The following is a 13,017-nucleotide window of genomic DNA, read 5'->3' on the forward strand; positions in this document are numbered from 1 at the left end:
TTTCCCAGGCAACAGGATGGAGGAAGGAGGTGGCCTTGTTTGCTGCTCAAGAAGGTGGGGGTGGGAGGTTCTGAGACAAAAGGCGGGGGTCTCTACGCACAGGGCAGGTCTCTAGCAAGGTCACCTTGGCCACTCAGATAGCTCCCCTCACTGGACAGAGGCGCCTGAGCCCACCACTGCTGTTTCCCTTTGCTATGAGGAGTTGTCTCTAGAAGGCCGGAGCCAACACACAGCCAAGGAGCTCATTCATCAGAAGGTCACCCATTAGCACTCCCTGATGAGAAGCCAGGCTCAGCATGGGTTTAGCCAGATTTCCAAGGAAAGCTCTAAGGCAGCCTGGCTTATCAGGCTCAACTCAACATTAGTTGCTGCCGCCTACGGACCACTGGGAAATGTCTCCTTAACCCTCACAACCGGAGGCCCAGAGAGGCTGAGTAGATTCCCCCCACACACACAGCTGGTCAGCCCAGATCCAGTGCGCTTCCCTCCTCTGGGGTTAAAGGCCAGGACTTGAGAGCAGCACTGTCTGGATTTGAACCCTGCCTCTGCCAGTACCTGACTGCTAAGTGACCTTGGGCAAAAGTACAAATTTTCCTCCTGTATAAGATGAGATAATCACAATACAGGCCTCTTAGTGATGTTGTTAAGATTAGATGAGTTAATGTATCTAAAGCACTGGCGCACAGGAAGTGCTCCGTGAATTAATAAATGCATGAAATGCCCCCACGTACTGCGCTGGGGGCGGCGTGTCAGCGCCCTTTAGCCCTAATGGACCGTGTTTCCCTTGGCAGGACTAACTCCCTCGCAGTCTCCCTTGGTCCACCTGCAACCCGGGAGGGTTGGTCTGGGTCTCCCAACACCCCACGCAGAGTGAGCGTGACCTGGGGTGTCCTGCCCCCTCTGCCCACCTCCCGCAGCCCACCCGGCCCACTCACCCACCCGCCCTCTGCTCCCTCCCCGCAGCGCCTGGACTTCGAGTCCCAGCCGGTGCACACCGTGGTGCTGGAGGCCCTCAACAAGTTCGTGGACCCCCGCTTCGCTGATCTGGGCACGTTCCGCGACCAGGCGATCGTGCGCGTGGCCGTGACCGACGTGGACGAGCCCCCCGAGTTCCGGCCGCCCTCCGGCCTCCTGGAGGTGCAGGAGGACGCGCAGGTGGGCTCCCTGGTCGGCGTGGTGACGGCGCGGGACCCCGACGCCGCCAACCGGCCCGTCCGGTGAGACCCCCGCCCGGGGCCACGCCTGCTGCCTGCTAACCCGCCCCCGCCCCGCGGCCAGACTGCGGGCAGAGGGGGAGGGGCGGGGGGATGGACACGGAGACGCGGCTCAGGAAACAGTCAGGGGCCTCCGGACAAGGAGGGAGACCCAGGTCTGCCAGACTGAGCAGAGGGAACAGGGCTCAGCCCCCGGTCCTCCTCTGCCCACGCTGGCGCCCTCGGTGCCCTCAGCCTGTCCATCCCTATGCCTCTGACCCCCAATTTCACTCTCTCGCCCACCCCGACGTCTCAGCAGCTGCTCACCGTTCGGAATTGAGCTCCAGGTGGCTCCACCCCAAAACGAGGACCCCAACCTTCCAGTTGTTCAAATCTAAAATATTGGAGACACCCTGCCTCCTGTCTCTCTCCCACACCTCCCTCCAGTCTATCAGCATATCCAGAATCCAAGCACCTCTCTCCACTCACCCTGCAACGACTCTCGGGTGCAGGCCACCATCCTCTCTTACCCTGATTCCTGCACTTCCCCCAACCCCCACTGATCTCCCAGTTTCTGCCCCACCCCCTCTTTAATCTAGAACTGACCCCAGGGCCTGGCTGATCCAGTCTAAACAGAAATCAGAGCATGGCCCTCCTGGGCTCAGAGGCCGCCAGAGGCATCTGGCTCAGAATAAAAGACCAAGCTCTCACGGTGGCCCCCAGGCCCATGAGATCTGGCCTCACTGTAGCCTCAGACCGTCCCTCCTTTCTAGTTCACTCTGCTCAGCCACACTGTCCTCACTGCTCTGCAGGTGCTCCAAGCTCACTCCACCTCAGGGCCTTTGCAACTGCTGTTCCCCTGCCCCTCCCCTCCCTAATATCCCTGCCATTGTTCCTCTCCATTCCTCCAGTCCTTTGCCAAGAATCACCTTCTCAGTGAGACCTTCCTGAACCACTTTTTCTAAAACTTCAACTCCAACCCAACCCCCAGCCCCAACCCTTCACACCCCCTTTCCTCAAGTTACTCTGTGCTCAGTAGCCTTCGTCACCATCTCACACACTACCACTACCGCATTTTCCGACTACTTTGTGTGTCTCTCTCGCTACAAGATAAGCCACTTGAGGGCAGGGAATTCTGTGCGCTTATCCCTTTACCTTCAGGGCCTTTACCTTCAGGGCGTGACAATGCCCTGCACCCGTAGACACTAGCTGACTGCCCTGGGGAGTGAATGAAATGTAAAGGCAGAGGAAAGAGAAAGAGACTCAGAGGCAGGGGGACAGATCCACAATGAGAGGAGGAGGTCGGAGAGAGGGGGGAGCCAGTGGAAAGAGGGTGAGAGGAACTAAAAGAGGCAGAGGACATACCTGACAATGTGGAGACGGAGGAGATTTGCTGGGAGAGCCAGAAAGGGAAAGAAAGAGAAACAGACGTGGAGAGAGAGAAGGGTGGGCAGGGAGGGAGGCAGATGGGCAGAGGGGAGGGGATGCTGCAGTTCTGTCCCTGTCCCTGGAGGGGTTTGGGGACTGCAGGGGGGTGGGAGGTCCCAGACTGTGGCCCAAGTTGGAATAAGGTCAGGTAGAAGAGAAGGGAAGAAGGGTTGTAGCAGAAATGATCCAGAGGAGGTCAGGGACGGGGGCATGGCCATTGTTGGATGGACGGGAAGGAGATTCCTAAGCTCCTGCTTTCTCTCTGAAACCCCTGTACGTAATCAGTAAGTAATCCCGGAACCAGCTGTGTGCCAGGCTCTGTGCTGAGCATTGAAGAGAGGGAGAAGGGAAGTTAATTTGAGGATTTCTTTTTCACAGTTCCAGGTGGGTAACATTCCCCTCATCATCTATCTAGGTGGATGGTTCTCTGAGTTGTACAGTGCACAGCCCGAGCAATCTTACATGGGTGAGAACAGAGAGATGCCATCCTGCCTAACTCCCTAGGGACTCCCAGACTGGGAGTTACCCTCAAGGGTCTTAAAAGACTTCCTGGAGGAGGCAGGAAATGAATTGAGCTGGTACCTGGGTATGGTCAGGTGTAAATACGAGGTGAAGGACATTCCAGGCAGAGGAACAGCTTGTGCAGACATATGGAGGCAGAGGTAGATGTGCCTGGGGACGAGCAGACCCTGATGGCTACAGTGGACTGAGGGAGATGAGGCAGCAAAAGTGAAGTCCAACGGGCCTCAAGGCCAGGCCAAGTTGCTCAGACTCAGGCCGGAGGGCGGGAGGGCCTGGGGCTACCTCTGCCCTGCTCACAGCCTAAACCGTCCTGCCTGCCACCTCTGAGCTCCTCCGCTGCCTGTCTGCTCAGGCTGTCAGGACAGTCCGGGAGCAGCCCCCTAGCCTGGGCTCTCTGCTCACTCTGGGATTATCACCCTGTGTGTGAGGAAGCCAATGCCCAGAGAGGGGAGGAGGCGACCCTGGGCTCTCTCTGGCAGTGGAGAGCCAAAGGTAGGAGCTGAGTCCTTGCCTCCAGGCTAGTGCTCCCCCATCTGCCCGCCTCCCCTCCCCTGCAATGTCGCTTTCACAGCCCATCTCAGTCTTCTCCCTCCTCCCTTTGTTGACTTCCCTTCCCTCCGGCTTTTATCTGCATTGAAAGGGCCAACTTTGAAACCAGCTTCTCACCTCCTTTCATCTCTCTTGGCTGGCCCCTACCCTGGGGCTCCTCAGATGTGGAGGCAGTGAGGAGCTTGAGACAGGGCCAATTTACCACCACAAACATTTACCCAACTCCTCCTCGTGCCAGGCCCTGAGCCAGGCCCCCGGATGGGGAGATGACTCAGCCAAGGACAGAGCTGGGGATGAGCACCCTCTCTGCCAGGGACAGCCTCAAAGAGGCCAGGGAGGGGCAGGGAGGGGCCGCTGAGGCCGAAGGGCTCCTCACCAGGCACATGTGCTGCCCGGAGCCTAGTTAGTATCCAGGCTCCCGAGTTCTATAGTTGTGGACTCAGTCACCGCCTACCCATTGAGTCCAGGGGGAAACGTGATAAGACCTCACCCCTGCCCACAGAGTTGGCCTTCTCCTGGGAGAGGAAAAGTCAACTGAGCAGTAAAACATTTGTTGACACAAATGATTGCTGATAAGAGCTATGAGGGAGATAAAGAGGGTAATAGGATAAGGAGGATGGGGGCCACAGGGGCTACTATGGAACAAGTAGTCAAGGAGTTGTTGACAAATGAGCTGAGACCAGAATGATAAAGTGAGAACCAACCTGCAAAGATGTGAAGAAGAGGACTCCAGATAGAGGGAACAGCAAGTGCAAAGGTCCTGAGGCATGGGGCAACTTGGTGTGATCCCGGAGATGAATAAAGTGGTATCCTGGGAGATTTTGCCTAACACACTAGGCACCTGGGAAATACAGAGATGCAGATATACAGAGCAGTTTTTCTGAGTTCCTGCACTGGAGAGAGTGGAAAGTGCTTCATCTTGTTGCATACCCAGTTTACAGATCGAAGACACTGAGGGTCAGAGAGAAGTGACTCTCCCAGTGTTATTCAGCTTGAAAGGGGAGGAGTGCTTTAACCCATTATTGTCTGCTTCTTGAGTTCAGCCTCGTGTTATTTTATCCCTGCTTCTTACTCTCTGTGGCTAGGTGTCCTCCCCTGTGCATAAGGCACAGAGATGAATCAGACATAGGCCCACAGGAAGGCTAGGCCTCCATGTGAAGGCTTCTAGTGACATGTTTAGGTCTGAGGGGTCTTGGGCTGAGGCCGGGGCTTGGGGACCACAGAGCTCCATGGAGGGGCAAGTGCTCAGTGCAGGGGTACATGGAAGGGAATGAGCCCAGGCTTCCCCCAGGTGGCCCCTGAGCAAGGCTGAAGAGGTGAGGTTGGAAAAGGGAGAGGACACTCGTGGCTGGAGTGATGCTGGGGGCCCGGAAGCAGGAACAGAGGCATGGAGCCCGGAGGTTAGTTGAGCAGCAGGATGGTGCCCTGGATGAGCTCATGTCAGGGTGGGCAGAGATGAGGACAGAGTGGCACTTGGGCCAGGCTGGGAAGGACCTTGAATGTCAGGTGGAGAAGTGAGACTCTATACTTAGGCAATGGGGAGCCTTGGAAGCTTTGCAGGGAGGGAGGAGAGTGCTCAGGACAGGCCCATCTCTGGGTTAGGCAGCCTTGCAGATAGTCAGGCTCTTGATCAGCCCTGCATAGCTCTACACCCTGGTGAGTCTTCTTCAAACATCAAAACCAGCAAAAGCCCACACTGGACCAGAGGGAGCAAATACCTCATTTCCTCCCAGCACTCCACAGTGAGGCACAGCAGAAAGGACATGGGCTCTGGAATCAAAGACCTGGGTCAGAATCCCAGCTCAGTTGTAGAACCATGGGAAAAATCACTGGACCCACTGCAAGCCTCAGTTTTCCTGTCTCTATTTTTTTTTTTTAATTTTTATTTATTTATGATAGAGAGAGAGAGAGAGAGAGAGGCAGAGACACAGGCAGAGGGAGAAGCAGGCTCCATGCACCGGGAGCCCGATGTGGAATTCGATCCCGGGTCTCCAGAATCGCGCCCTGGGCCAAAGGCAGGCGCCAAACCGCTGCACCACCCAGGGATCCCCCAGTTTTCCTGTCTCTAAAATGGGCATCATGATGGTACCCGCCGCATTCATTTATTCAAAAAATAGGTATTAAATGTCTACTGTGTTCTACTAGGTTCTGTGTTCAGCGCTCCCAGGGCTGGAGCAGAGGCTTGTTTGGCACATCATAGGCCCTCAGGAAATGGACAGTACTATTTTCCTTTATGGCCTGGACACTCATTTCTGCCCTTCATTCTTCGATCAGCACTAACCACATACAAATTCCCAAGTATCATGCTTGGGCTTTAAGTGTGTATCTTAAGGGGGAGGAGGGGCAGGTGCAGGAGAAAGTCACAGACTGGAGAGGGCCAGGTGAGCAGAGAGGAATCCCTGGGGGTGGGTAGGGGAGCCCCTTCTGCATCTGAAGAGATTCTCTGTCTAGTAGCTCTGGTAGGGGCTGCATCATTCAGCCTGCCGCGCACATATGTACCTGGACCCTGGGAAGCCTGCACACACACGAGCCTGCTGCCTCTTATGTTTATCGTGCCTGTGTGCATGCTGTTTGCACACATTTGTGTGGGGGAAAACCATGCCACGTTAATGCACGCCCAGGCCAGGAAGTAGTACCCTCCCCACATCCCCCACCTAACCCTGGCCACAGCAGCATTTTGTGCTGTTGGAGTGTGTGCTTGTCTGCAGCTGTGCCTGTCTGGCCCTTAGGAGGGTGCCCTTAGACACGAGGTCCTGCGCAGATGTGGGCTGGGAATGGGGCTCTGCCACTAACTGGCCCTTGTGACCCAGGGCGAGGCAGGCACCTGGCTTCTCTTAGCCTAGTTTCCTCATCTATGAAATGGGGGTTGATAACAGGGCCTGGGAAGATTGGAGGAGCTCATGCATGTTAAAGCCCTTCTGCAGGCCTGGCACAAACCTAAGAGCTAATCCATAGGTCATGTGGCAGGTACCCAGTGCTGCTAGAAGTGTTTTACCAGTAGCTATTGTCTGACCCTCACAGTCACTCAATAAGGTATTGTTCTTATCTTCATTTTTAAGAGGAGGAGGAAACGGAGGAACCAAGATTAAGTGATTTACCCAAGGTCACACAGCTAGGTTTCAAACCTAGGCAGATGGCCACCAGTTCCACACTCCTGACCACCATTCCAGGGCCTCCCTTGCACGGTGCACAGGCACGCACACACGCACAACACACCAGCTGACACCTACCCACGCTCTCTCAATCCACTCCTCCTTCCACACCTGCTCTGGTTCAGCTCTCTGCCGTCCAGGTCCCGGCTGACTGAATGAGGAGCAGGACCTTCTTCTAGACCCACAGCTGCCTCCCACCCTTCTCAGCCTGCTGGCGATACCCCGATACTCGATACTCCCTACTCCTGGTCGGAACATAGGCCCTCCCACCCTTCGGGAACACGGACCACACACTAGCTGGAGGGACTCCTGTGTACCCATTGCTAGACGGTTCTGAATAATAATTAGAATAACAATCGTTCTCTCTCATAGAGTAATCTTCCAGGAGCTCAGCTAGGCACCTTATCCCGCAGCTAGGCATTTAATCCTCCCAGCAACTTGCAAGGTAGGATTATCATCTCCGTTTTGCTCCAAATTAAAGTTCAAAGATTGAAGTGACTTGTCAGGGGCATCGTGGACTTGGATCCACACCCAGGGCTAAGCAGCTGCCTCTTGAGCCTTAGCTTTTCCAACAGCAAAGCCATATCACACACACACAGACACACATGCACATTGCTCATATATTCAGGACACACACACACACACACACACACACACACACACTTTCCACCCACAACACAGACCAGACATACAACTCGTGTACCTACACGTGAGGTCCATAAGCCCCCCTCTCCCGCCCCCCCCTCCCCCTATATTTGCGAGGCCTCCGCAGAGCTCCTTGCCTCATGCCGAGCCCCTCCAGCCCTCCCTCCCACTCACTGGCTGGCTTCCTGAGCTGGAACAAAACCACCTGGGCTCAGCCAGCCACACTGACCTGCAGCCCCAAGTCTTTTGCCGGTTAATGGCAGGTCTCTCCCGCCCGCCCCATGGCCTTGGGAACAGCTGCCTCCACTTAGATTCCACCCTCCCCCTTCCCCTCCAGGAGGGAACAAAAGAGAAAAATGGGAAGGAGAGAAAAGAGGAGGGAGATCTAAGCAGGAATGGGAGAAGCGGGAGAAGCGAGAAGGCGGTAGGCATCCTCCCAGCAGCCCTGCCTCCTGCCCAGTCCTGACCCCAGGGGTCAGGAGCCCTGGGCGGTGTCAGGCCCTGGCTCTCTCCTGGACTCTGTTCTCCCACCAGTAAAATCAGAAGGAGGTTCCTCCCAGCTGAGCTGACGCTCAGAGTCTGGTTCTACCTCCTCTGGACCCAAACATCTGACAAGGCCAGCCTGGGGGCAAACAGGACCTGAGGTTCCGTGCTTTGCAGCGTTGGGTGGTGCAGTGAGCTAAAAAGAACTCTGGGTGGAGAGTCCTAAATTTGGGTACAAATTCCAATTCTGTGACAGTCCCTGTGCAATTTTGAGCAGGGTCATCACTAACCCACACGGCATCTTTGCATAAATAAAAAGATCCCTCTTTGGGAAGATACTCCCTCTGCTAGGACACATGGCTTGGCAAGCGGAACGCTGGTTAGACTTTAACCCCACTTCACTCCTTTGTGCAGGACACAACCTGCTCAACCATACGTGGCAGTCTAAGCTTGGCAAGTTTCCTCTCTGAGCCTCAGTGTTCTTATCTGCAAAACTGGGGAGATCCCATCAGCTTCATAGGATACCAGGCAGGGACCTCATCTGTTTCATTTGCCCTTTTGTCCCCAGGACCTAGCACAGAGCAGCACAGAGAAGGCACTCAGTTAATGTCTAGGCATAAAGGAATGCATGGAGGGATGGCTAAGGGAAAAGCAGACTATAAACTATTAAGTGCTGTCCTAGCGGAAGGAAGTATATCATCTTGGGTTTGAAGTCCCCCATATACTTTCACCCAGGTCAGGAGGACCCAGGAGGGTCAGCGGCAAGGAGGATGTAGGCTTGGCAGCTCAGGGATGGGAAGGAGAGTTGATGGGGTCTTAGAAGACGGGCTGTAAATGCCTACTATACCATAGTACGGCCCTTTATAGTTTGTCACAGCCTTCACCACCTTCACCTGGACCCCAGTAACCATGAAAATAAGGGATGTCACCTGTGCCTATGCAGTCTTATGAATTAGTTCCTTAACCCATAGCAGTGTGAGGTGAGTATAGCTCACCCCCTTTTCCAGATAAGCAGAGGCCAGGGAGCTCCAGTGACTTGTCCAAGGTCACACAGGGAGAGTCGGTAGCCTAGGATTCAAACGCAGCAGCGCGCGCAAAGGCCCCGGGCAGTCCCAGTGAGTGTCATCATTCCCATTCAACAGATGGGGGAACTGAGGCCCCAGGGACCTTGTAAAGCAGCTAAGCCCCACTAGGGGATCGCTTCGGGGCTTTGAGCCTCCCGCAGGGGGCGTTTCTGGTGCCCTCGCCTCCCTGGGCCTCAGTTTCCCCCTCTGGGAGTTGCGGAGAGGGTCCCCTTCCTCCGTGTGGGAGGGGCCGGATGGCTCAGGGTGAGCCCCGCCCGGCCAAGCGTCTTTGTCCTCGCCGCACAATGCGCCCTGGCTTGTTCCAGGCCTTTGCGGGCCGCGCAGCCCGGCGGCGCCCCCGCCCGCGTTATCAGCGCAGGGAAGCGGCGGCCGAGCCGGCGGGGCCTCCCTGGGCCGCCGCCCGAGACATGTGTTGGACACAGGCCTTTCAGGCCCGGAGCCGCCGCACAAAGGCCCGGGAAGAAGGCGGAACAAAGGGCTTTTTCACGCGGCAACTGAAAAGCCGCAGATTAGCTCGCGCGTGCTGCGCAGGCGGGGAGGGGCCGCGGCCGGCCCGAGCCCTCGGCCGCGCTGGCTCCGCCCTGGCCCGGCTGCGGCCCGCGCGCCCCCGCCTGCCTCCCGCTCCGGGTTCCCCTGGCCCCCAGGACCCGGCCGAGCCCGAGTCCCGCGCCCCGCCGCCGCACTCCACCTGCTTCTCGGGGCTGCGCGGTGGGCACCGGCTGCCCTTCTCGGGATGACTCCTGCCCGCCCTTCTCCGACCGAGCCTTTGCACCTCTGTTCCCCCACCCGTGCCGACCCCCCCCCCCCCCACTTCCCAAGCCCCGTGCTAGGGTCGCCTCTTGGGAAAGAGGAGAATCGGATATACAGTGACGGCTAGCTCCGCGCCAGGGACTTTGCCCACTTCCAGCCCTCACAACCCAGGGGTGCAAATGACTAGCCCCATTACCCAGCTGAGGAAACCGAGGCTCAGAAAGGTTGAGGGCGGCCCGGGGTCGCACAGCAGGTACCGGTGCGGCAGAGATGCAAACCCAGATCCCTTTCCACCCCTCCTCTCCTGGAAGGGGGTTCTCTGCTCCAGGCGTCTCCCAGGCAGGTGGTCCCTCTTTTAGGGGGGGGGGGGGGGGGCGGGGGGGGTGGTGGAGGCAGTGGACCTGGGCTTGGGCTCCACCTGGCTCCAGGGCGCCTTCAATCAGCCCCGCCCTGCCTCCCTCAGGTATGCCATCGACCGCGACTCGGATTTGGACCAGATCTTTGATATCGATGCGGACACGGGCGCCATCGTGACGGGCAAGGGGCTGGACCGCGAGACGGCCGGCTGGCACAACATCACGGTGCTGGCCATGGAGGCGGGTGAGCCGGGGGCGGGGCGCATGTCGGGGGCGGGGCGAAGAGGAAGAAGCCGGCACAGGTGGCCCGGTTGCGGGAGGCAGAAGCCCTGGAGTTGGAACAAAGAACCTGGGAAGGATCCCAAGCCAAAAGGCGAGAGCTGGTCGTGAAGCTGGCTTTCTTCCCTCAGCATTTATTGAGCACCCACTGCATACGAAGCCCTGTTTTTAGCAGCTGAGGATGCGGCCTTGAACAAGACAAAAAAGCTCCTGTCTTTGTGGAGGAGCGCTAGACTGTCAGCAAACAGGTGTACACATGTCAGATGGTGTGAAATGCTAGTGATAATAAACCAGGGAAGAAGAAAGCCGGAGAAGGGGTTTGGAAAGGCAAGGGTGTTGTTCCTCTTAGAAGGAGGCCTCTCTGAGAAGGAGACGTTTCAACAGAGACCTTAGGAAAGTGAGGGAGTCATGCCCATGTGTGAGGGAAGAGTGTTCTAAACAGAGAGAACAGCCAGTGCAAAGGCCCTGAGGTGGTAGTTTGTCCAGCATATTGGTGGAATAGCGAGGAAACCAGCGTGGTTGGTAAGGGGCAGAGTGATCAGCCATTGCAAGTTCTTTGGGCTTTACTCTGAATACGGTTGGAATCACAGGACAGGAGCGTCATTTGAACTGAGGAGGGACACTGCCTGACAGGATACCTCTGGCTGCTGCATGAGAATAGGCCATTTGGGGGGTGAAGGGGGAAGCAGGGGCTCAAGTGGAAGTTAAGTGTGACAGTGGCAGGAAAATGAGACAGTGGCCTGGTGCAGGGCGATAGCCATGGAGGAGGTGACATGTGGTCAGCTTTGGGAGACGGGCTGAAAATGGACCCTGGGACTTCTGATGGAATGACGGGCATGGAGAGAAGAGATGGAGAGGGGTCCAGGACTACTTCAAGGAGCTTGACCTGGCTTTCTGGAAGAATGTGTGTGTGTGTGTGTGTGTGTGTGTGTGCACACATGCGTGTGCCACAGACAGTTTGGTGCCACTGGCACAGTGTGAGCTGCAAGAGAAAGGGGGGGCGGCCTGTGCATGGGGTCCAGATAAGTAAGGCCATGGAGGTGAGGAACTAAGACCACAGGGGTTCACAGAGCCCCAGAAGAGAGGAGAGGGCTGTTCCAGGACTCCTCCAAAACCAGAGCAATACTGCCTGGACCTGGTCTCCAAGCCCTCCACCCCCGCACCCCCGCCCCAACAGCTCTCAAGGTCCAGGAGCCAACAGAGCTGCCAGTAAGCAGCCATGACAACAGAGAGACTCGAAGAGCCTGTGAGCCTCTGAGCCCTCTGAGCCTCTGAGCCTCTGAGCCTCCGGTGGGTGGGTCAGTGGGTGACTTTCAAACTTGCCCCTGCACACACTCCTGCACTCCGCACTTCGGGCCCCAAGCCCCTCCTGGCTCTGTGAGCCCCCTGCCAGCCTTCCTACTCTTCCCCCTGCTGGTGCCCTCCCACTTTGCAGGCCCCACCGGCCCGTGGGCCAAGGAAGTCCCTAGGCTGAAGTTCCCTTCGTCTCTTTCAACTTCAGTTTAAAAGAAAATACAAAGCTGGCTCAAACCTCAGTGCCTGCTGCTCTGGAGCCTTTGAATCCACTCCTCCACCGCATGAAAGGAAGGTAACAAAGGTGGCTGGAGAGGAAGTGGCGGCTGGACTGGGGGGGAGGAGAGCTCCCCCTCCTTACCTCCCTGAACTTGCTCCCTGGGCAGCCAGGGGGACTGGCCTGGCTGCTGGGCAGAGCGGCCGCCTCTCTCTGCCCACAGATACATCTCCCCCCACAGCCTGTCACACTGCCTGACGTCCCACTCTTGAGTTAAGCATTGTGCTGCTGCCCAGTGGGTCTCTTTTCAGCGAGCAGCTAGAGTGGCATACAAAGCCTGTAATGCTGCCATTTCACAGAAGAAAGAATGTGGAGGGGACTCTCCCACGAACATTTTACAGTGTTTATCTCGTACGTATTCTGGGCTAGATGCTTCCTAGTGTGGACTTTTACTGAAGTATGATCAGTAACCGATCAGCACCCACTTTGCTGATGGGAAGATTGAGGTTCAGAGAGGAAACTTGCCCGAGGATGTGCGGTGGCCGAGCTGGGATTTGGAGCAAGTCTGCCTGGTTCCTTCCTGGGCATTCCTGATACTCTCAGCAATCTGAGCCCCACCCCTCTCCCACCCACCAGTGCCTAGCAACCAACCATGGGGATGATGAGGCTCTGAAAGGAGACTGATCACTGGGCTAGAGACCCTCCCCCTCCGAGCTGCAATCAACAACCCCTGCCCAACCCTCACCAGGTATTAATCAATGAGAAAATGAATGGCTCCCACTTCACAGACCTAGTGAGAGGATTCAATAGGATCATGCATGGAAAGAACTTGCCTAGTACTTAATAAGTGCTCAATTAGTGATATCTATTGATCTTGACTCTGTGCACTTGACTTAAGAACCTACTCTGCGCAAGGCATTTTACAGTGATGTGCTCGCTCCTTGTACCTTCCCACCTAAGAGGTGCGGTCTGGCCTCATCCCCATTGTATGGATGAGAGGTGAAGTCATTTGTCCAGATTCCCAGCCCCAGCCTGTCTGACTCCGAAGCCCGGCTCTCACCTGGA

At 56.6% G+C, this 13,017-nt stretch overlaps 1 protein-coding gene across 1 annotated transcript in view; it reads left to right on the forward strand.

The window, feature by feature from the left end:
* The window catches only part of CDH22 (cadherin 22), a 67,564-nt gene that overhangs the window by 35,826 nt on the left and 18,721 nt on the right, over nt 1–13,017 (forward strand). The window contains exons 6-7 of the mRNA XM_041732995.1: nt 964–1,217; nt 10,271–10,407. Coding sequence (XP_041588929.1) covers nt 964–1,217; nt 10,271–10,407 — 391 coding nt within the window. The remainder of the gene's footprint in view (nt 1–963; nt 1,218–10,270; nt 10,408–13,017) is intronic.

Source organism: Vulpes lagopus, chromosome 18 (genome assembly GCF_018345385.1).
Source record: "Vulpes lagopus strain Blue_001 chromosome 18, ASM1834538v1, whole genome shotgun sequence".
In the NCBI taxonomy this organism is placed as follows: Eukaryota; Metazoa; Chordata; class Mammalia; order Carnivora; family Canidae; genus Vulpes; species Vulpes lagopus.